This window comes from Neomonachus schauinslandi, chromosome 5 (assembly GCF_002201575.2).
Source record: "Neomonachus schauinslandi chromosome 5, ASM220157v2, whole genome shotgun sequence".
NCBI classification, from domain to species: Eukaryota; Metazoa; Chordata; class Mammalia; order Carnivora; family Phocidae; genus Neomonachus; species Neomonachus schauinslandi.
Genome location: NC_058407.1, coordinates 58714604 through 58739473, shown reverse-complemented (window position 1 = coordinate 58739473; position 24870 = coordinate 58714604). Strand labels below are relative to the sequence as shown.

Here is a 24870-nt window from a genome sequence, read left to right as displayed (position 1 = left end):
ACCACCCACATGTTCTTCAGTATGTGAATGAATACATTAACTGTGGTGTAGGCACCTAAAGGAACACCACTTGGACTAGACAGGAACCACATACTCATTTACCAATCAACATGGGTGAAACATAACTTCATTTTACTAAGTGAAAGAATCCCAATCCAAAAGTTGCACATTATATGGTTCTATTTGTGTGATGTTCTGGAATGGCAAATATATCAGGACAGAAAATACATCAGTCGTTGCCAGGGTTGAGAGACACAAAGGGTTGACAAGCAAGGGGCAACATAAGGGGTTTTATGAGATGATGTACCCTTACTATGTATTTCTATGGGGTGGACACAAGACTCCATGCAATATAAACACCCATATAACAGTAAACAACCCATAGTATGTGAGTTTTCTAAATGCAAATTACAAATAATCATCCAGGATGTTGGTGGAACTCAAAAGGAACACATTCTGTGACAAATCAATCTCACCATTTTACAAAAATGAACTCTGGACTGGAGGACTGAAATTGAAAGTGTGAACTAATGTTCATTTTATATAAAGTTATTTTTCATTATTCATGGAGTCCTTATTTGCACATTTGCCTACTCTCTAGCATGTATTTTTAACCCCAAAATCAATCCAGGGGGCACTTTTGCAGCCAGTCCAGGACATGGGCAGAGCCGCAAAGAGTTTGAGTTGAACAAGGTGATGCTCTGCCTGCTTGTTTCAGCTCTCATACCTTAATCAAAGTCCTTTTCATGGCCTATATAATGCCGCATTTTTTTGTTTTAATTAGTAATTTCACTGCTTCTAATGGCCCCCCAAGCACAGTACTAAAGCACTAAGTGTCCTGAGAGCAGGAATGCTGTGATGTGACTTATAGAGAAAATACCTGTTGGGCAAGTTTGGGCCACGCATGAGTTATAGGCTGTTGGCTTGATATTAACAAATCAACAACATAGTACATTAAGAAAAAGGAAGAAAAAGTCTGTTGCTCTGTTTGTGAGGCCTCTCCTGAAAGTGCTAAAGTAGCATCTTTACTGCATGATGGAGCTATGGAAAAGATGGAAAGCAGGTACATTTGTAGATTCATGAGATGAAATAGATTAAAAAAAAAAAAAGACATAATGACAGTATTGTTGGAAGGCTGACAGCCAAAGAAATTTATGGTCATGTTACCCATTGTTAGGAAATGTTAAACTCTACAGAGCTAGTGCTGTTGGCTCATGTTTTTCATGATTTTCAAAGATTGACCTGATGCATATTCTTGAGTTATCTTTGCAGGATTTAAACCCCTTTGAGCACTCAGATACCAGACCAACTAAAGCCAGAGAAACAACGATGCTGACCATTGCCAGCCCTTGGGATTTCAGTCAACAAAGTCACTTTAAGATGACTTTTGCCCCAATTCCATGCTGAATTTCCCATTGTGCAAGCCCCTGGATAAATATGTATACACCCTTAGTTTAAAAATTCCCCAGTTTGTTGTTGAAGGAGTCACTGCTTTAGGAAATACCCCAGGTGTTCCCTTTACTGATTGCAAGTAAAGCCCTTTCTTTCATATTCTTTAACTTGCTTGTGTTTTTTTTGGCTCAACATCCACCAAGAAGTAAACCCAGTTTCAAGTAACAAAACCACAATAATAATTCTGTAGCAAGATCACTATATAATGTAAAATTAGGAAAATATCATTTAAGATATCCTTTTTTTTCTGATTTATGGAGAAACCCTTAGGATGTGCTAAGAAGCATTGCTTTGTTTACAACAGAAGATAAAATGAACTAGGTGAGCCACACAAGCAGAAAGGAGTTTATTAATATGCCATCTATAAATCTGACTCACCTTTTTTCATCTGTCTTTTGCTTATTTATAATTTTATATATATTCATTTTATTCATTTTCATTTATTCATTTTCTTATTTCATTTTCTCAACTTTATAAAATGAAAGCAAATACTAGATAGTCATATTTTTTTAACTGTGCATACTGGATAACTAACTGATGAATAGTACCACTTCAATCACTGGGGGGAAAAATATGGTCTCAGGTGTGAATTTAAGCTAAAATACAAACAAGTCTTAACACGAGTAAACTGATATGGTGTATCATAGGTTTAACACAATGTTCAATATTTGATGGATTTTTCTTTAATGCATAAAAGATTATTTCTTTATTTATATGGTTATTCTTAATTTAACAGATTTATTACTTATATTCTGTCAATCTTTACACATGTTCCTATAATCTATTATTGAAAATAATTATATAAAAGCAGATTCTGCTAAAAAGTTTGAAAGTAAATAAGTTGCTATGCTCACTGGAGATATGTTATTGTTTAAAATTGTTATTAGAAGTATCTGTTTGGGGGCACCTGGGTGGCTCAGTTGGCTAAGCCTCTGCCTTCAGCTCAGGTCGTGATCTCAGGGTCATGGGATTGAGCCCTGCACTGGGATCCTTGCTCAGCGGGGAGCCTACTTCCCTCTCTCCCTGTGCCCCTACCCCCAGCTTGTACTCTCCCTTTCTCTGAAATAAAAAAATAAAATCTTAAAAAAAAAAAGAAGTATCTGGGTACTGTACTGCTTTGCACTATGCAAAGTGCATAGTGCCCTTCAAAATTCATGTCTACCTGGAATCTATAGATATGACCTTATTTGGAAATAGGGTCTTTGCAGAGGTAACTGAAGAGGAGCAGAATAACACCCCAAAATATGCCTTTTTGGCATAGGGTTATTTTGAGCTGGTTATTCTTTAAAAATAACAAAGGAAAAGCTCTGAAAACTGAGAAGTTCCTTTTTTTAGACAATTTATATAAGGAAGCTCCATTTGTAAGGGTGTCTCATTCTCTGTACTGGGAAGTGGAGGATGATCAAATTTCAGAAACTCTTAAAGGAGAAGGCGGGGACTCAAATCTGCATAACAACCATACCCTCATCCACTGTGCTTTGTCTGATAACTTCCTATAACTAGCTATCTCACCCTACAACATCTTCCTTTGGCTTTAGCTGAAGATATTATTTAAGGTGGTGGCCTTGGGCCATTTTGGGGTGTTACTCAGTTTTCCTGGATCTCTCCCATGTGTACAGGAGGTATACAGCTATTAAACTTCTGTTTATTTTTCTCCTGTCAATCTGTCTTTTATTACCGCGTGGTCTCAGCCAAGAATCTAAAAGAGTAGGAGGAAGTTCTCTTTCCACCCCTACATAATCAAATGAAGATGAGGTCATATACATTAAAGCAATTTTCCAGGTCTCTGGATGTAATAACAGTTTCCCCATAATGTATAATTTTAAATAATATTTTGGCCCACACATAAACATCATATAAATATTATTGCAACAATGTTTGTAATGAAACATGAGCATATTTATGGCACATTATTCAAGTTCTTGACTTTTATCATGAATAGGTTAATATACTTTGAGTTTAAAATAGCTGCCCTGCTTTAACAGTCACCTTCTTCAGTGTGCACTCAGTATTCCTTAGTCATATATCTTGAATAACTTCATATCTCAAAAAAAACAACAATATCTTAAAATCTTTCTTCAGAAAGTGCCTCGCATTTTAAGATCATCAAATAATCCCAATTTCCACTGAATTTAAACTATTTATATGATTTATGGAACTCTGGGATTAAATAGCAACTAAATATAGGTCTCAAATGATGAATGTAAATGGTATATTATAGATGTATTTCCGGATCAATACAGGGAGGAATAAGATGATGCATGGGATGAGGGAAATATTGCTTGTATTGGACATGAGAAAAGGAATCTGAGATATCTAAAATAACGTAGAATTGTCACCCTTTGCTGTAAGAAGTGAAAATTAGGCACACAGCTCTCATTAGCATCTGTGTGCTCAGAACCTAGGCTTGAGCCCAACACATAATAAGCATCTAAAAAATAATTATTGAATGAATAAATGGTAATGATTCTAATCGTGGTCAAGTTTTCTATGTCATCATTCAGTGGAAAGATATAAAACCTTAAAGACAAGCCTGACATTTCTTATGGTACAGAATGACAGAGACCTCAGTCCCAATCTAAATCATCACAGTGAATTCTTAATATTTTCCCTAAGATTGGAAAAAAACCCACTGTTCACAACTTAAATCTATTGCCATTGAGAAATTGCTAATCTCATACTCCATTAAGTTTCTTCTCCTTGTAAAGTTATGGATTATTATAAAAATTTAAACCCTCACATGTATTTTTCTGCTCTGATTTCAGGTCACTATCACCAAAACATTCTATTCTAAATGGTATACTAATTTGGACTACAGTTTAATGCTGGTGTCTTGAGAACACCAATCTCCATGGTACATTTTGTTTATTCATTCAACTAATCCCCCTGAGTCCATTGTGAATGGAGCAGACAATATTATGGCTAGCCTGAATAACATTACTACGATCATATCATCTTGCCCACCAAACTTGGGAAGATAGTATATTTGCCTTCATTTCAACTATAACATTTCATTTCAAATATCAAGTAGGAATAGGTAGGATATCTTGGGACTTCAGATCCTTAGAGAAATTTGGGTTGATGTATGCCCTTTATGAAAAATTGTAGAGGAGCTCCTGGAATTATTCTTTATTATCAATATTTTGAGTATTTGGTTACAAATATAAGATGGCAGAGAAGAAAGATTGCAAAGACTTTTGAAAAATCTCAAAGCACTTGTGTTTAAACAAATTAAAGAAGTCATTAGAAATGACATTGTCTAAGCCAGTCATATATACCATAAAAGTAAGTATGTCTTTAATAGTCTCAGGAATATAATTTTGCTTTAATAGAGTAAATTTATGCTTCATGCAAGTAACCTCAATTATGCACAATACTATATGTGAATAAAATTAAGCCACACAATTTATATGAAATATATAAATGAAGACATTTTTTAAACTGCTACAATTTAGTAAGAGTTTCATGCAACATTTTTGTTCATTATAACATAAATATTTGTGATTGTTAGGACCGCATGATGGTTTTGTGTTCTTATCTAAATATCTTTTAATAATTATTTTTAATATAGTCAATATTAGGACCATGTAATCATTTTTGCGTAAGACTTAAAATAATTTATTTCATGTGTCTTAACACTGAGCAGATCTACTTTATGCTTCAATTTTGCCCAATGTGAATTTCAGAGAGTGAAGGTTAGTATCCATCATATAAAGGCAGAAGCCAAAAAAAAATGCATATCTTATGACCACAAAGAGAACAGATGATGGAAAGTAGGAATAATTCCCTTCCAGCAATTTTGTAGGTAAAGAATTAGTAAGTTCATTAATATATTAAGTTAATTAGCTAATTATGAGTAAATATTATTCCTTTTGAAAGCTCTGAAACCTCTGAAAGATGTAGAAAACAAGTGAGACATTACAGGCTTAGCCAGGCTGTCTGGACAGTTAAGCATTTCTTAAAATGATCTTAGAGGACAGCATTTCTAAAGTTTTTATGGAAAGTAAGAACTTCAAACAGGAAAAAAATTAAACAAATCCTATAAAGCATCAAGAGTTGCATTAAAGCCAAAAATTAAAAAGAAGAGTAATAAGAAATACTCTTTGCCTCCCAAAAGCTTACCTTGAATGTTGAACTATTCCTTTTGTCTCCCTCAAGAAAAGAATAGGCAATATTAAGGAAAAGTGCTAAATCATTTTAGAACTAAGTAAGAACACTTACAGTTTACAAAAATAAAATTAGGACTCAAGAAAAAGTATTGCTTTATGTATCAGAGAGCAGACTCATGATAGGTAGATAGTAAATACAAATATATTTAAGAAGAATATATATATATATAAAAAGATTTGTTTATTTATTTTAGAGAGAGAGAGAGCATGGGGGAGCGGAAGGTCAGAGGGAGAGGAAGAGAGTCTTAAACAGACACCTCACTGAGCATTCTTCACAACCCTGAGACCACGACCTGAGCCAAAACCAAGAGTCAGACACTCAACTACTGGGTCACTCAGGTGCCCCAAGAAAAATGTATTCACAATCTTAGAAAAGACCATTATGACATTTGTAATTAAAATTAAAATTATGGAAGAGACATTGGAATTAAATAAATAAATAAATATGTCTGCATACTATTATCAGGTACACATTACTCTACCAGATGGGCAAATGGTCTCTGTAGATTGTAAAAGGTTGAATGGGAGAAGGAAACAGAAATGTTTATTCAAAATAGAAATGTTAAAAAATATATGAAGAAGAAAGCAACAAAAAAATACCTTCAAAATTTTGCAATATGCTGGGAGTAAGCTTGGAGTTTTAGATTTTCATCTCAGAGGTTTTAATCTCTTTTTTTTCTTGTTTTCAGGAACATATCAAAACATTTAGAAGACAGGGATTTATACTGAGATATGTGAGAATACAATGAAAGAAATATAGGAATAATTAATATATTACATAATAAATGTCAGCTTTAATAAGTATTTTGTTTCTACATACCACAAAATCATTTTTCTCTAAAAACATAAGGCAGCAATGATATTTTTTTAAAGTTTGTCTATGTGTGTGTGTGTGTTTTTCTTTCTGGTGTCATAACTTTCTTATTTTTTCATCTATTTTTCAGCTAAAACAAAGAAGGAAAATAATGAGAAATCACACAGCAGTAAGAGAGTTTATTCTTCCTGGATTAACAAATGACCCACAGTGGCAGGTTGTACTTTTCATATTTCTTCTTGTTACCTACATGCTCAGTGTGACTGGGAACCTGATTATTATCACCCTCACCCTTTCAGATCCCCACCTGCAGACTCCAATGTATTTCTTCCTTCGAAACTTCTCATTCCTAGAAATATCATTCACGTCTGTCTGCATTCCCAGATTCCTTGTCACTATCATGACGAGGGACAGAACCATTACCTACAACGGTTGTGTGACTCAGCTATTTTTCTTCATCTTCTTGGGGGTGACAGAATTTTACCTTCTGGCTGCCATGTCCTATGACCGCTACGTGGCCATCTGCAAACCTTTACATTACATGACCATCATGAGCAGCAGAGACTGCATCCTTCTTGTCTTTAGCTCATGGCTTGCAGGATTCCTGGTCATCTTTCCACCAATAATCCTGCTGCTGCAGTTGGATTTCTGTGCCTCCAATATAATCGATCATTTTATCTGTGACTCTTCTCCAGTTCTACAGCTTTCTTGCACAAACACTTGCTTCCTAGAACTCATGGCATTTTTCTTAGCAGTGGTAACACTTACGGTCACCTTAACACTAGTTATTCTCTCTTACACATACATCATCCAGACAATTCTGAGAATTTCTTCCCTGAGTCGAAGGAAAAAAGCCTTTTCCACTTGTTCCTCCCACATGGTAGTGGTCTCCCTCTCTTATGGCAGCTGCATTTTCATGTACATTAAGCCTTCTGCAAGGGAAAGGGTGACTTTAAACAAAGGAGTAGCTGTGCTCAATACCTCAGTGGCTCCTCTCTTGAATCCTTTCATATATACACTAAGAAACCAGCAGGTGAAGCAAGCCTTCAAAAACATGGTCCAGAGAATGGCCTTTTCTTCAAATAAATGAATGTGATTATGAAAAAAGTAAACCCCTAAAAACAAAGTTGAATGAAGAACTCTTTATGTAAATTCTTCAAATACCCCAATTCATTCTTTCAGATAGACATATATATATCATCAATGCCTCTTTTCCTTATTAGCCTAAAAACCAGGCCCTAACTGGTTTTCTATATAGGAAACAGTCTTATCCTGTGTAACTAAATCTCAGATGTCAATGATCTCCACTGTTTCTCACATCAAAGCAAAGCAGCTTATACATTCATAGAAAAGATGCAGGTTGTTATACTGTAAGAAGCTACTAAAAACCACATGCAAATATGGAATGTATTTTATGTGAAATAAAAATATGTATCAATTAATATTGCTCAAATTTCTTCTTCTGTGTCACCAAGAAAATATGTTTACAGATTTTATTTATTTATTTGTCAGAGAGAGAGAACACAAGCAGGGGGAGTGGCAGGCAGAGGGAGAAGCAGGCTCCCCGCTGAGCAAGGAGCCCAATGCGGGACTCTATCCCAGGACCCTGGAATCATGACCTGAGCTGAAGGCAGACCCTTAACCGACTGAGCCACACAGGCGTTCCAAGAAAACATATTTAAAATTAAAATCATTATTAAAATGTCTCCATGAATTCATCAATAAAATGTAATTAAAATGTTGAAAAATTAAATAGAAATTTAAGACAAAATCTGATGTCAGACTTATCTTTGCCATTTGAATGAGGTTGTATCCATTTTGTATTAGGTTTCTTAGAAAAAATAGTTTCAAGCAAGAGAAAAGATGAAATTTACCTTTTTCTTCCATTGATAATATGTTCTAAAAAAATTAGGTTAACTGAAGATTTCCCTATTTCTGATAAGCATATTTGAGAGGGATGATAATGGTCTATAAAAGTAAATTAAACTATCTTGATAGATTTCATATTTATATTCAGACTCTTTCAACTAATTCTAAGATGGTCTTTCCTACTGACATGAAAACAACAAATTTGGAATCTAGAATGGTGTAAGAGGCAGACTCCAGAGAGTATCTTGGAAATGATGATACATGAGTATCTTATGCCTCAGTTTTCCTTTATTAGCAAATCTACATACAGTCTTTATCTTTCCAGTGCCTCTTTCACAGCAGGTTCTACCTCCCGCACCCAAATCCAAGAAAACGACTCTTGCAGGTATCTGAGAATGTAAAAAATGTGCCCAAGCCTGGTTCCTATAGTTAATGAGCCCCTTGATGCCGACGTATCCCTAAGAAAATTGGTGGTCTTGCGACAGTAGTTATGAATCTAACTCAATACCAGGTAAGTGGATTTGACTTCGGTTTCTTGATTTCCAGCTTGGCCTGACACATAGGTTAATGTAAAGAGTTCTACATAGTTTGTAAGTCCAAAATAGAAAACCTTTTCTTATTTCTCATAGACAGACAAGAGTGTCCATGAGCACTCCTTCTTACCTTTGTCCTTTCGTGGAATGAGTTACATTTTTGTAAACAGATTTAACATAATACTACCACAAAATGAAAATTAAATGACAATTTATTCAATTTAAATTCTTTTTTTTAAAGATTTTATTTATTTATTTGAGAGAGAGAATGAGATAGAGACAGCATGAGAGGGGGGAGGGTCAGAGGGAGAAACAGACTCCCCGCTGAGCAGGGAGCCCAATGCAGGACTTGATCCCAGGACTCCAGGATCATGACCTGAGCCAAAGGCAGTTGCTTAACCAACTGAGCCACCCAGGCACCCAGCAATTTAAATTCTTAATTGGGCAATTTGTAAAGAAATGAAATTATATAAGTTTGCTTTTGTAAGAATGTAACAAGTAAGCAGAAATGCAAAAGTAAAAATTAGGAGGGTATACCAAAAAAATGTTAAGTAAATGAATATATACTATATATATGGCATATATAATAGATAGGTATATAGGTAGACAGAGAGAGAGGTAAAGAGAGAAAGGAAGGAAAATAAGGCATAAGGGAAGGTTGATTTTCTTGATTGACAGAAACTTCTCTGAAGATGTGGTTTCTAATATTCACCTTGTTAGTAAGTATAAGTTGAAATACTATTGTAAACTATTGTGATAATGAAATTTTTATTGCAAATGTGATGGTTGGTGAGAAATATATCAGATATATGTTGGAGGTCATGTTTTTGGAGGCTTTCAAAAGTATTTAAATTCATATTATTGTTCACACTAATATTTCTAAAATGCTTTTCCTTTAACAATAGGGAAAATTACATGTATGTAATGACCACACAGAGCACACCTGTGCCATAATTCTTTTAAAAATCAAATAGCAGGGGAGGAGCAAAATGGTGGAGGAGTAGGAGACCTGGATTTCATCTTATCCCAGGAATTCAGCTGGATAGGGATCAAACCATTCTGAACACCTACAAACTCAACAGGAGATCGAAGAAAAGAATAGCAACAACTCTCTGAACAGAAAAGAGACAACTTTCTGGAAGGTAGGACATGCAGAGAAGTGAATCCGAGGTGATATTCGGGAAGATAGACGGCGGGGGAAGAGGCCTCCGTCAGCCACTACTGGTAAGTAATAGAGCAGCGGAACACAAAATTGGAACTTTTAGAAGCCCGCTCCGCTGACAGATGTCGCTCCAGTGGTTAAGCAGGGGGTGGAACCCTCGCTGGGACAGTGTGGTCTCAGGACCTTTGGGGTGACAGAAAGACTGGGGGCACCTGAGTGCAGCAGAGCTCCCAGGTATCAGAGCAGGGAAGCCGGCTGCAGAGACAGAGCTGAGGAGTGGGCTCTCAGCTCGGGGTTGCCATAAACCGTGAACCGCAGCACAGTCAGGCCACTGCTCAACCAGCAGGGACCCAACAAGCGGCAGATCCAGGGAGACACCCCTTCCTCCCCCAGGAGGAGCAGTGTGGGAGCACACCGCAGGGATCTGCTGGGTTTGGAGACTCCACACGGGGTCATGTGCCAGAGATAGAAATGCTCAGTCACAGGCCGGGTGAGCACAGAGTGCAGCCAGGAGACGGGAGTGATTGACTGCTTTTCTCTGGGGGCTCACTGAGGAGTGGAACCCTGAGTTCTCAGCTCCTCCGGGGTTGGAGATTGGGAGGCCGCCATTTTCACTCTCATCCTCCAAAGGTGTAGGGAAAGCTTGCAGGAAACAAAAGCTCCCAAGAGCAAACCCAAGCAGATTACTTGGCCTGGACCAGCAAGGGTGGGGCAATTCCACCTCTGGCAAAGACATTTGGGAACCACAGCAAAGGGCCCCTCCCCCAGAAGATCAGTAAGAACAGCCATCCAAGACCAAGTTTACCGATCAATGAGAACGGCAGAACTCCATCGCTAGGGGAATACTGCACATAGAATTCATGGCTTTTTTCCCATGATTCTTTAGTCTTTCAAAGTTAATTATTTTTTTTTACTTTCTTTTTCATTTTTTTTCCCTTTTTAAACCAACATCTTATCAATCCCTTTTCTAAAAAATCTTTTTTTTTTATTTTAAAAGATTTTATTTATTTATTTGAGACAGAGAGAATGAGAGAGACAGCACATGAGAGGGGGGAGGGTCAGAGGGAGAAGCAGACTCCCTGCCGAGCAGGGAGCCCGATGCGGGACTCGATCCCGGGACTCCAGGATCATGACCTGAGCCGAAGGCAGTCGCTTAACCAACTGAGCCACCCAGGCGCCCTAAAAAATCTTTTTTATTTTTCATTTTAGAGTCATATTCTATCCCTTCATAGTAGTTAACCTTATTTTTGGTATAGATATATATAAGTTGTTCTGTCTTTAAAATTTTGGGATACACTTTCTTATAACAGACCAAAATATACCCTAAATCTCTAGTGTATGGTTTTGTTCTAGTATCCTGCTTGATCACATTCTCTCCCTTTTTTTTTTAAATCCTCTTTCTTTTTTCAACCAACTTCTTATCAATTCCTTTTGTAAAATCTTTTATAATTTTCATCTTTACACTCATATTCCATCCCTTCATCGTATTTACCCTTACTTCTGAACATATATAAGTTTTTCTTTCTTTAAATTTTGGGAGGCACTTTCTTCTAACAGACCAAAATACACCCAAAATCTAGTGTGTGGCACTGATCTATGCACCAGCCTGATCATATTTGATCATATTCTGGTATTTGTTTGTTTGTTTGTTTGTTTTTATCATTTTATTTTTCTTTTTTCTTTTTTCTTTCTTTCCCTTTCTTTTCCCCCAGTTTCAGGTCTCTTCTGATTTGTTTAGTGTATATTTTTCTGGGGACATTGTTACCCCGTTAGCATTTTGTTCTCTCATTCATCTATTCTTCTCTGGACAAAATGACAAGGAAAAAATCACCTCAAAAAAAAGAACAAGAGGGAGTACCGACTGCCAGGGACCTAATCAATATGGACATTAGTAAGAGGTCAGAACTAGAGTTCAGAATGACAATTTTAAAGATACTACCTGGGCTTTAAAAAAGCATGGAATATATTAGAGAAACCCTTTCTGGAGAAATAAAAGAACTAAAATCTAACCAAGTTGAAATCAAAAAGACTATTAATGAGGTGCAATAAAAAATGGAGGTGCTAACTGCTAGGATAAATGAGGCAGAAGAGAGAATTAGTGATATAGAAGACCAAATGATGGAAAATAAAGAAGCTGAGAAAAAGAGAGATAAGCAACTACTGGATCACAAGGGCAGAATTCAAAAGATAAGTGATACCATAAGATGAAACAATATTAGAATAATTGGGACCCGAGAAGAAGGAGAAAGAGAGAGGGGCAGAAGGTATAATGGAGCAAATTATAGCAGAGAACTTCCCTAATTTGGGGAAGGAAACAGGCATCAAACTCCAGGAGGCACAGAGAACCCCCCTCAAAATCAATAAAAATAGGTCAACAGCCGGACATCTAATAATAAAACTTATGAGTCTCAGAGACAAAGAGAAAATCCTGAAAGGAGCTCAGGACAAGAGATCTCTAACCTACAATGGTAGAAACATTAGATTGACAACAGACCTATCCACAGAGACCTGGCAGGCCAGAAAGAACTGGCATGATATATTCAGAGCACTAAATGAGAAAAATTTGCAGCCAAGGATACTATATCAAGCTAGGTTGTCACTGAAAATAGAAGGAGAGATAAAAAGCTTCCAGGACAAACAAAAACTAAAAGAATTTGCAAACACGAAACCAGCCTTACAAGAAATCTTGAAAGGGGTCCTCTAAGCAAAGAGAGAGCCTAAAAGCAACATAGACCAGAAAGGAACACAGACAATATACAGTAACAGTCACCTTACAGGCAATACAATGGCACTAAATTCATATCTTTCAATAGTTACCCTGAATGTAAATGGGCTAAATGCCCCAATCAAAAGACACAGGTTATCGGATTGGATAAAAAAACAAGACCCATCGATATGCTGTCAGCAAGAGACTCATTTTAGACCCAAAGACACCCCCAGATTGAAAGTGAGGGGGTGGAAAACCATTTACCATGCTAATGGACACCAAAAGAAAGCTGGGGTGGCAATCCTTATATCAGACAAATTAGATTTTAAACCAAAGACTATAATTAGACATGAGGAAGGACACTATATCCTACTTAAAGGGTCTATCCAACAAGAAGATCTAACAACTGTAAATATCTATGCCCCTCACATGGGAGCAGCCAATTATATAAGCCAATTAATAACAAAAGCAAAGAAACACATTTGCAGCAATACCAATAATAGTGGGGGACTTTAACACCCCACTCACTGCAATGGACAGATCATCTAAGCAAAAGATCAACAAGGAAATAGACTTTAAGTGACACACTGGACCAAATGGACTTCACAGATATATTCAGAACATTCCATCCCAAAGCAACGGAATACACATTCTTCTCTACTGCCCATGGAACATTCTCCAGAATAGATCACATCCTAGGTCACAAATCAGGTCTCAAACCAGTACCAAAAGATTGGGATCATTCCCTGCCTATTTTCAGACCACAGTGCTTTGAAACTAGAACTCAATCACAAGAGGAAAGTCAGAAAGAACTCAAATACATGGAGGCTAAAGTGCATCCTACTAAAGAATGAATGGGTTAACCAGGAAATTAAAGAAGAATTTTAAAACTTCATGGAAACCAATGAAAATGAAAACACAACTGTTCAAAGTCTTTAGGATGCAGCGAAGGCAGTCCTAAGAGGAAAGTATATAGCAATACTTTTAGTAAAGTAAATAGCAAGCTTTTCTCAAGAAACAAAAAGGGTCTCAAATACACAAACTAACCCTACACCAAAAGGAGCTGGAGAAAGAACAGCAAATAAAGCCTAAACCCAGCAGGAGAAGAGAAATAATAAAGATCAGAGCAGAAATCAATGAAATAGAAACCAAAAGAACAGTAGAACAGATCAATGAAACTATGAGCTGGTTCTTTGAAAGAATTAACAAGATTGATAAACCCCTGGCCAGACTTATCAAAAAGAAAAGAGAAAGGACCCAAATAAATAAAATCATGAATGGAAGAGGAGAGATCACAACCAACACCAAAGAAATACAAACAATTATAAGAACATATTATGAGCAACTATATGCCAGCAAATTAGATAATCTGTAAGAAATGGATGCATTCCTAGAGATGTATCCACTACCAAAACCGAACCAGGAAGAAATAGAAAACCTGAACAGACCTATAACCACTAAGGAAATTGAAGCAGTCATCAAAAATCTCCCAAAAAACAAAAGCCCAGGGCCGGACAGCTTCCCAGGGGAATTCTACCAAACATTTCAAGAAGAATTAATACTTATTCTTCTGAAACTGTTCCAAAAAATAGAAATGGAAGGAAAACCTCCAAACTTGTTTTATGAGACCACCATTACCTTGATCCCAAAACCAAAGACCCCATCAAAAAGGAGAATTACAGACCAATATCCCTGATGAACATGAATGCAAAAATTCTCACCAAAATACTAGCCAAGAGGATCCAACAGTACATTAAGAGGATTATTCACCATGACCAAGTGGGATTTATCCCTGGGCTGCAAGGTTGGTTCAACAGCCGCAAATCAATCAACGTGATACAATACATTAATAAAAGAAAGAACAAGAACCATAGGATCCTCTCAATAGATGCAGAAAAAGCTTTTGACAAAGTACAGCATCCTTTCTTGATCAAAACTCTTCAGAGTATAGGCATAGAGGGTACATACCTCAATATCATAAAAGCCATCTATGAAAAACCCACAGCGAATATCATTCTCAATGGGGAAAAACTGAGAGCTTTCCCCCTAAGGTCAGGAACACGGCAGGGATGTTCACTATCACCACTGCTTTTCAACACAGTATTAGAAGTCCAGGCACAGCAATCAGACAACAAAAAGAAATAAAAGGCATCTGAATCAGCTAAGAAGAAGTCAAACTCTCACTCTTTGCAGAGGACATGATACTTTATGTGGAAAACCCAAAAGACTCCATCCCAAAACTGCTAGAACTCATACAGGAATTCAGTAAAGTGGCAGGATATAAAATCAGTGCACAGAAATCAGTGGCATTCCTATACACCAACAACAAGACAGAAGAAAGAGAAATTAAGGAGTCGATCCCATTTACAATTGCACCCAAAACCATAAGATACCTAGGAATAAATCTAACCAAAGAGGCAAAGGATCTGTACTCAGAAAACTATAAAATACTCATGAAAGAAATTGAGGAAGACACAAAGAAATGGAAAAACATTCCATGCTCATGGATTGGAAGAACAAATATTGTGAAGATGTCGATTGTACCTAGTGCAATCTACACACTCAATGCAATCCCTATCAAAGTAGCACCCACTTTTTTCAAAGAAATGGAACAAATAATCCTGAAATTTGTATGGAACCAGAAAAGACCCCGAATAGCCAAAGGAATCTTGAAAAAGAAAAGCAAAGCTGGCGGCATCACAATTCCAGACTTCAAGCTCTATTACAAAGCTGTTATCATCAAGATAGTATGGTACTGGCACAAAAAGAGAGACATAGATCAATGGAACAGAATAGAGAGCCCAGAAATGGTCCCTCAACTATATGGTCAATTAATATTTGACAAAGCAGGAAAGAATGTCCAATGGAAGGAAGACAGTCTCTTCAACAAATGGTGTTGGGAAAATTGGATAGCCACATGCAGAAGAATGAAACTGGACCATTTCCTTACACCACACACAAAAATAGACTCAAAATGGTTGAAAGACCTAAATGTGACACAGGAGTCCATCAAAATCCTTGAGGAGAACACAGGCAGCAACCTCTTTGACCTCAGCCACAGCAACTTCTTCCTAGAAACATCGCCAAAGGCAAGGGAAGCAAGGGCAAAAATGAACTACTGGGACTTCATCAAGATAAAAAGCTTTTGCACAGCAAAAGAAACAGTCCACAACACCAAAAGACAACCGACAGAATGGGAGAAGATATTTGCAAATGACATATCAGATAAAGGGCTAGTATCCAAAATCTATAAAGAACTTATCAAACTCAACACCCAAAGAACAAATGATCCAATCAAGAAATGGGCAGAAGACATGAACAGACATTTTTCCAAAGAAGACATCCAAATGGCCAACAGACACATGAAAATGTGCTCAACATCACTCGGCATCAGGGAAATCCAAATCAAAACCTCAATGAGATATCACCTCACACCAGTCAGAATGGCTAAAATTAACAAGTCAGGAAATGGCAGATGTTGGTGAGGTTGCGGAGAAAGGGGGAACCCTCCTATGCTGTTGGTGGGAATGCAAGCTGGTGCAGCCACTCTGGAAAACAGTATGGAGGTTCCTCAAAAAGTTGAAAATAGAGCTACCCTACGACCCAGCTATTGCACTACTGAGTATTTGCCACAAAGATACAAATGTAGTGATCTGAACGGGTACATGCACCGCAGTGTTTATAGCAGTAATGTCCACAAGAGCCAAACTATGGAAAGAGCCAAGATGTCCATCGACAGATGAATGGATAAAGAAGATGTGGTATATATAAACAATGGAATATTATGCAGCCATCAAAAAAATGAAATTTTGCCATTTGCAACGACATGGATGGAACTAGAGGGTATTATGCTAAGCGAAATAAGTCAATCAGAGAAAGACAAGTATCATATGATCTCACTAATATGAGGAATTCTTAATCTCAGGAAACAAACTGAGGGTTGCTGGAGTGGTGGGGAGTGGGAGGGTTGGGGTGGCTGGGTGATAGACATTGGGGAGGGTATGTGCTATGGTGAGTGCTGTGAATTGTGTAAGACTGATGAATCACAGACCTGTACCTCTGAAACAAATAATACATTATATGTTTAAAAAAAGAAGACAAAGAAGATAGTAGGAAGGGAAAAATGAAGGGGGGGAAATGGAAGGGGAGACGAACCATGAGAGACTATGGACTCTGAGAAACAAACTGAGGATTCTAGCGAGGAGGGGTGTGGGGGGATGGGTTAACCTGGTGATGGGTATTAAAGAGGGCACATACTGAATGGATCACTGGGTGTTATACACAAACAATGAATCATGGAACACTACATCACAAACCAATGATGTAATGTATGGTGATTAACATAACATAATACAATAAAATAAAAAAGAAACCTTATTCTACCTACACAAAGTAAAGATGAACACTGAAGAAGAAATAATTGAAGGTAAAATACAATACACTCACTATAAAGATGATTTAATGAAGACAGCATGGTATTGACAATAGAGTATACATAAAGATCAATGAAACAGAATAGAAATCCCATATGTAGAACAACATACATACAGTTAGTTGATCTTTGACAAAGGAGCAATGCAATTCAACAAAGAAAATCTTTTCCACAAATGTAGAATTGGACATCCATACAAAAAATAAATCTAGACACAGACCTTTCACAAAAATTAACTCAAAATGAATCATAGACCTACTATAAAACTTCAACAATAAGTAAATGGATGGTGGTCAGTGGGGCCAGGATTCTCACTTTTGGAGTGGGTGGTTACAGAGAAGAAGGCGAGGAAGGTTGCATATAGTAATACTTATGTATTTATATATTATTAGGATCACATTTATTTCCTGGCTCTGTCCTGTTGTAGGGTCTAGAAGCAATAACACCATGGTAGCAATGAACACACCTAGAGCCACAGATCTTGGTTTCTAATACCATTCTCCAATAAAAGTAACCAGGTATTATTGCAGGAATGTCTGATTAGAGGGCTCTGGTAAGGAATATATAAGATGATCCTGAAGCATCTTATAGTACCAGAAAATAAGGAAGTGATTTTTAAAAAACACACTATGATGGTTGGATGTCAAATGGAAGAGTAGCCAACTGAAAGGCTTCCCAATGGCCAAAGCTAGAAAAATTTAGCAACAAAATAAATTAGTATTGGATATAAGTCAGAAGTATCAATAAATGTGTCATCAGTTCATTAAGTGCAATGAAGCTACCATATTAACATGTTAATAATAGGAGAAACTATGTTGGGGACATATAGTAACTCTACCTTCACATTTTTTCCATAGTTCTAAAACTGTTCTAAATAAAAAATTTTTTCAAAAAAGAACCTTGGTGATATATTGATTAGAATTTTGTTGAATCTATCAATACATTTGTTAAATATTGAAACCTTAAAAATATTGAGCCTTCTAAAATATGAGGATTTCATAACTTTCTGTTTAGTTATATGCTGATTTTTTAAATTCTCCATCACAAAGAATTGGTTTACTTATTTTTTTTATTGAAACATAATTAACATACAATATTACATTAGTTTCAGGTGTACAACATATTGAACCAACAATTCTATACATTACTCAGTGTTCACCACAATAAGTACTATACTATATATTATCACAACATTATTGACTATATTCCCTATGCTGTGCTTTTCATCTCCATGACTCATTTATTTTATAACTGGAAATTTGGGCCTCTTAATCCCCTTTACCTATTTCACCCATCCTCCACCCATCTCCCCCCGTGGCAACCACTAGTTTGTTCCCAGTAGTTAAAAGTCTGTTTTTTTATTTGTTTATTCCTTTGTTTTGTTTTTAGATTGCACATGTAAGTGGTATTTGTCTTTCTCTGACTTATTTCACTTAGCATAAATACCCTCTAGGTCCATCTATGTTGTTGCAGATGGCAAGATCTCATTTTTTTCTTTTTCTTTCCTTTTTTTTTTTTTTTTTTTTGGCTGAGTAGTATTCCATTGTATACATATCACATCTTCTTTACCCATTCATCTATCAGTGGACACTGGGTTGCTTCCATATCTTAGCTATTGTGAATAATGCTGCAGTAAGTGTAGAGATGCATATATCTTTCTGAATTAGTGTTTCTCTTTTCTTTGGGTAAACACCCAGTAGTTAGGCTACTGAATCAAATGGTATTTTTATTTTTAATTCTTTGAGGAACCTCCATGCTTTTTTCCACAGTGGCTGCCACAATTTACATTCCCACCAAAAAGCATGAGAGGGTTCTCTTTTCCTCCACATTCTTACCAACACTTATTTTTTCTTGCCTTGTTGATTCTAGCCATTCTGACAGTTGTAAGGTGATATCTCATGGTGGTTTTGATTTGTATTTTCCTGATGATTAATGATGTTGAGCACATTTCATGTGTCTGTTGGCCATTTGTAAATCTTCTTTGGGAAAATCGCTTATTCAGATTCTCTGCCCAGTTTTTATTCAGGTTATTTGGTTTTTTTGATGTTGAGTTGTATAATTTCTTTATATATTTGGATATTAACTCCTTATTGGATATATCATTTGTAAATATCTTCTCCCATTCAGTTGCCTTTTCATTTTGTTAATGGTTTCCCTCACTGTGGAAAAAGGTTTTTATTTTGGTGTAGTCCCAATAGATTGTTTATTTGTTTATTGTCAACATATTTTTATTAACAAAATATTTGAATAGCACACTTTATATCCTTGTGTCCTTTCTTCTTGCTGTTTTCTGCTTCACAAGTTTACATGTAATTTGATTATAGTGCCTCGGCAGATATTTATCTCAGGTAAAAATAATATAACATTGACAATATGAAAATTCTAAGACTGCTTTTTCCTCACTGCTATCCTCTGCACTTATACACCTCTCTGACATTTAATATTTTTTTAAAAAATCATTTTCCAAGGCTACCTAATTAAAATTATCCAACTAAACTTTAGAATATACTCCTCAGGAACATCTCTCTCTAGAGACATTTTAATTGTTTTCCTGCAAGAATCTCCTGTGACTATCTTGAGGGGGAAAAAAAAAACCCGTCTGTTTGTTTTGATAACAATAGTTAGAAAACCAACTTTCCCACTGGAAGGTAAGAAAAAGTTTTTTTCTTAAAAAATTACAACCCATCTTTATCTTACAAAATTTACTGGGAGCCAGGTAAAATGTTATATTAGTAGGTCTTCCTAGCATCTAGGGTTAGGATACTGTTATTTTTATGGAAATTTTGGAAAATGAGAAATACTAAATGCCTGCTCTTTGATTGTGCAACTTGGAATGGTTCCTTACATTTCAAGGATTTTCTCTCTCACAAATTTTTATTCATTCCTATGCAGCTCACCTCTTTCCTATAGCTATTATTTCTGGATTCTCACTCATGGCTTGAGCCCCTCCTTTTGAACTAAGAACTTCACTTAATTAACCAGCAAAATACACAACTTTGTCACCTCTATTTGCCTATTTCGCTGTAACTACTGCCCGATCCCACATTTTTCTCTTTCTTTTACTTTTTATTTATTTTGAGAGTCTTACCCACATTCCAGGAGAGTTCAGTCTTTAGTTCTGCCGTCTTACCGGGTAAAAATTTAGGGCAGAAGTCCGTTTTGCTTCTGGCCTCCCCTCTCCACACTTCTAGCTTTACTCCTAAACAATGGGCTAGTGCCCGAGATACTGTTACCCAATGAAAAATTTTTGCAAGACCACTTGAGTCTCAGCCTTTCAGACTAAACATGGATTGACTACATGGAACAATCCACAAACCTGTTTCCACTGTGTCACCAACTCTTTCCTGGATCACCAGTTACAGAACCTCTTGGATACTTTGCTGCCACTTTCTATGAGCAACTGGGGCTGTGTCAACTTTCTATCAGGGTCTCCCCAACTTCTGGAATAAACTTTCTCCTAAACTTATTCTTCAGTGTGTTTCATCTTTCTCCATGTGACCAGGATCATCCTGCCAAATTCCACCTACACACTACAGAAATATGTTCTTGCATAATGAAATTAAAAGCAGAAACAAATTGTGAAGTCTATAAAATGCTCCAAAAGTAAAGTAAAGCCTCAAACACTGACACTCATTCAAAGTAAGGCAACAGAACATTTGGATTTGAGAAGTCAAATTGTTACCACATAGGATTATATATAACTGTAAGTATATTTTTAAATTTCTTACCTTATATATTTTTTTCCATTTTCTAATCAATTTGTAACTTAAATCACTTAAATTTGTCTGTTTGAATATCTTCCAAAAAGTAATAGATTATTATTTGATTCAGAAAGGAAAAGTTTTAATTCTTAGTTTGTTTAGGATTATATAAATTTCAGATTTTATAGCTCTGATTCTTTTTTTAAGTTATTAATTCTCTATTTAGGCAAGACTGACATGAAACATCTTGAAAATTTGTAGAAACTATTTTAAAAAGCAAACTTCAAATGTTTTATTTTAAGAAAACTCATTAGAACATGTGGTCATTAGTAAAATATTTAAATAGAAATAAAATAATATCTTACATTTTATAATTTTCATACACATATGATCAATTTTAAAAGAAAGTAAAACACATTTGATAAGTATATTTTTCATATACAGATGTGTTTATCAGACCTATCAAGTGACTCACTCAATGTTAAATGGCTAGTGGTCTACAAGGAAGATACTGGGTATAAGTTTCTTTGTCCTGGCTCATACATATTTTCAGAATTCAGTACAATTTGGTGGCTAATTTATTGGTCCATTATATGTCTTATATATTTTTTAAACCAGCAGAAGTGATAAAAAAAATAATACTGGACTCACAAAATCATTGTTTCTTGTCTGCATTTATAGACCTGGAAGAAGTCAACAATAAGAAATGAAAAATCAAACATCTGTGAAAGAGTTCATTCTTCTGGGATTAACAAATGACCCAGAACTAAATATTTTGATTTTTCTATTTCTATTTTTCACATATATACTGAGTATAACTGGAAACCTGACAATTATTACCCTCACTCTGATAGATTCTCACCTTAAAACTCCCATGTATTTCTTCCTTAGGAATTTCTCTTTTCTAGAAATCTCATTCACAACAGTTTGTATTCCTAGATTTCTGGTCAGCATTATAACAGGAGATATGACCTTTTCCTATAATTCTTGCATTGCACAGGTGTTTTTCTTCATACTCCTTGGTTCAACAGAATTTTTTCTTTTGACTGCTATGTCTTATGATCGGTACGTAGCTATCTGTAAGCCATTGCATTACACAACAATAATGAACAGCAGAGTCTGCAACCAGCTTGTAATTAGCTCTTGGCTGGCTGGATTTCTCATTATCTTTCCACCTGTGATCATGGGACTTCAACTGGATTTCTGTGACTCCAACATCATTGACCACTTCACTTGTGACTCTTCTCCTATGCTACTGATCTCCTGCACAGACACAGCATTCCTAGAGCTCATGGGATGCTTCCTGGCAGTATTCACGCTCATGGTAACCTTAATGTTAGTGGTTCTTTCTTATGTATTCATCCTTAAAACAATTCTGAGAATCCCCTCTGCTGAGCAAAAGAAAAAGGCCTTTTCCACTTGTTCTTCACACATGATTGTTGTCTCTATTTCTTATGGAAGTTGCATTTTCATGTATGTCAAAACTTCAGCAAAAGAAGGTGTGGCTTTGACCAAGGGTATAGCTGTGCTCAATACCTCTGTTGCCCCAATGCTAAATCCTTTTATTTACTCCCTAAGGAACCAGCAGGTAAAGCAGTCCTTTAAGAACTTAGCCAACAAATGCTTCTCAAATAAATTGTAATCATAAAGAAATTCATAACCTCAATTTTAAATGGAACCTATGTCTAAAACAATGTTAACATTGTTATATTTCTCCAGCCACTATGATTCTCAACTTCCTTTCCTTCAGCTCTTAGTCTCCATTTATTCTATTTTGGCCTCACTTAGTTCAACTATCTTTTTACATTTATATGCTCTGGAAATTTTCTAAGCATGAGTGATGTGATGTCATGTAAATGAGGAGAACACTTAACAAGAATGCCAGAATTTAGTTTTAACAATCACTGAAAGAACTTTCTCTTCACACACTAATCAAAAGCTAGATAAAATTCTAAGCAATTCTAAAAAGTTATTTCTCCCGGTGCATAAGCATTGAGTATTAAAGTAATTTCAGGGGCACCTGAGTGGCTCAGTCGTTAAGCGTCTGCCTTCGGCTCAGGTCATGATCCCAGCGTCCTGGGATCGAGCCCCACATCAGGCTCTCTGCTCTGCGGGAAGCCTGCTTCTCTCTCTCCCATTCCCCCTGCTTGTGTTCCCTCTCTCGCTGTGTCTCTCTCTGTCAAATAAATAAATAAAATCTTTAAAAAATAATAAAATAAAATAAAAATTAAAAAAAATAAAGTAATTTCATCTGTGAGGTAAAGTCTCCTACCTCTAGTGTGCTTTTATTCGTCCTTGTATCTCCTAGGGTTTTTATACATAAATGTTGATCTATGCTATTTGGGACATAGACATTATATCTTCATTGTGAATTTTATCCTTTAATATTATAACTTATCTTGTTTAATGTCTTTTTTGGACTAAATTCCAAAGTTACTACAAGTATGGCATTGCCATTTCTGTGAAATCCCAATATTTTCACCACAAACATTTTGAGTGAACTACACTGATGATTATTCCGTAGCCCATTACTTTCTTTTCATTTGCTGATGCTGAGCCTGGAGCTTATCTGATGCTCCCCTGGAAAGAACCTGGTTTCCTATGATCCAATTTCCTCTTTTTTTATTTCATTTATTTTATTTTGGAAATTAAAACCACATGCTTTCTATCTCCCAGATAGTTTTTAAAATTTCTGGCACATTGATGGTACCCTAAAATGTTTTCCAGTGTTCATATGGTTTCATTATCTTAAATATGAAAAATATGTCTTTCAGAATTTTTATGGACATTGGAGGGTGTGGATTTAAGCATGTTTGCACTATCCAAAACTTGACATAAATCTTTCCTATAACAAGTTCTTAATCATTGCTTTACACTTACAAGAATAAAACTTAATTTAGTATTTGTCTATTTGCTTCTTTCCTGTCTTCTCCCACAAGCAATGCATGAACACATGAAATCATTTAACTTACCATCAGAACATTTTTCCTTAATATTTATTTGAATTCTCAGTGCTTTGGTTTTCTTTTCTCACCATAAAAAGAATGAGTTCTTCTAATAAGTGTTTACAGAAACAGGGTAACACATAATCAAAAACAGGTGAAAATTAAATTCTGAGAGCATGAATGTCTAAAACATCTGTGATATTTACAATTGTGTCTCAGCAAAAATATTTACTACATCTGCTTATAAAAAATGCTTTAGTCAATTTGATAGTAACTTTAGTTAGAATTGGGAAGTACAGTGAACACTCTTCTTAGGCATCATAGATGTGAATTTTCCACCTACTGCAGAATTAGGTTCTTATTTCTTTCTTTGCTTTTACAAAGATTTTCTTTTATCCAGTTGGTGCTTTGGAGATTCTATGTAAATCTAAATACTTGCTTTGCATCTATTGATGCAGGCACAGCTCAAACAGTGTGGTGTTCAATAAAGTCCTGATGCTTCAAAGTACATGGGCAGACAGAACTAGTGTGCTACTGTTTAAAACCAATTATCAGAAAACAATACACAGACATAAATTTTACTAATTTACAAATAATAATAAAACATTCAACAAACTTAATTGGAAATTCTATGTACCAAACTGATTTTCACAGAATAATTTCACTGATTTTTTTAAATTTTATTTTATTATGTTATGTTAATCACTATACATCATTAGTTTTTTTTCTTTTTTTTATTATGTTATGTTAACCATCATGCATTACATCACTAGTTTTTGATGTAGTGTTCCATGATTCATTGTTTGCATATAACACCCAGTGCTCCATGCAGAACGTGCCCTCTTTAATACCCATACCAGGCTAACCCATCCCCCCACCCCCCTCCCCTCTAGATCCCTCAGTTTGTTTTTCAGAGTCCATAGTCTCTCATGGTTCATCTCCCGCTCTGATTTCCCCCCTTCATTCTTCCCCTCCTGCTATCTTCTTCTTCTTCTCTTTTTTTTAACGTATAATGTATTATTTGTTTCAGAGGTACAGATCTGTGATTCAACAGTCTTGCACAATTCACAGCAATCATTAGTTTTT

At 35.9% G+C, this 24870-nt stretch overlaps 2 protein-coding genes across 2 annotated transcripts; both read left to right on the top strand.

The window, feature by feature from the left end:
- The first annotated feature begins 6586 nt into the window (after nt 1-6586).
- Nucleotides 6587-7525, top strand: LOC110577482 (olfactory receptor 6C75). Its single transcript, XM_021686813.1, has one exon. The coding sequence runs from the start codon at nt 6587-6589 to the stop codon at nt 7523-7525; it is 939 nt and encodes a 312-aa protein (XP_021542488.1).
- A 14020-nt stretch (nt 7526-21545) lies between these two features.
- On the top strand, nt 21546-22481 carry LOC110577483 (olfactory receptor 6C76-like). The gene has a single exon (XM_021686814.1). The coding sequence runs from the start codon at nt 21546-21548 to the stop codon at nt 22479-22481; it is 936 nt and encodes a 311-aa protein (XP_021542489.1).
- The last annotated feature ends 2389 nt before the right edge of the window (nt 22482-24870 follow it).

Coding starts and splice junctions, on each gene's coding strand:
- LOC110577482 (XM_021686813.1), top strand. CDS start 6,587: ATGAGAAATCACACAGCAGTAAGAGAGTTTATTCTTCCTGGATTAACA.
- LOC110577483 (XM_021686814.1), top strand. CDS start 21,546: ATGAAAAATCAAACATCTGTGAAAGAGTTCATTCTTCTGGGATTAACA.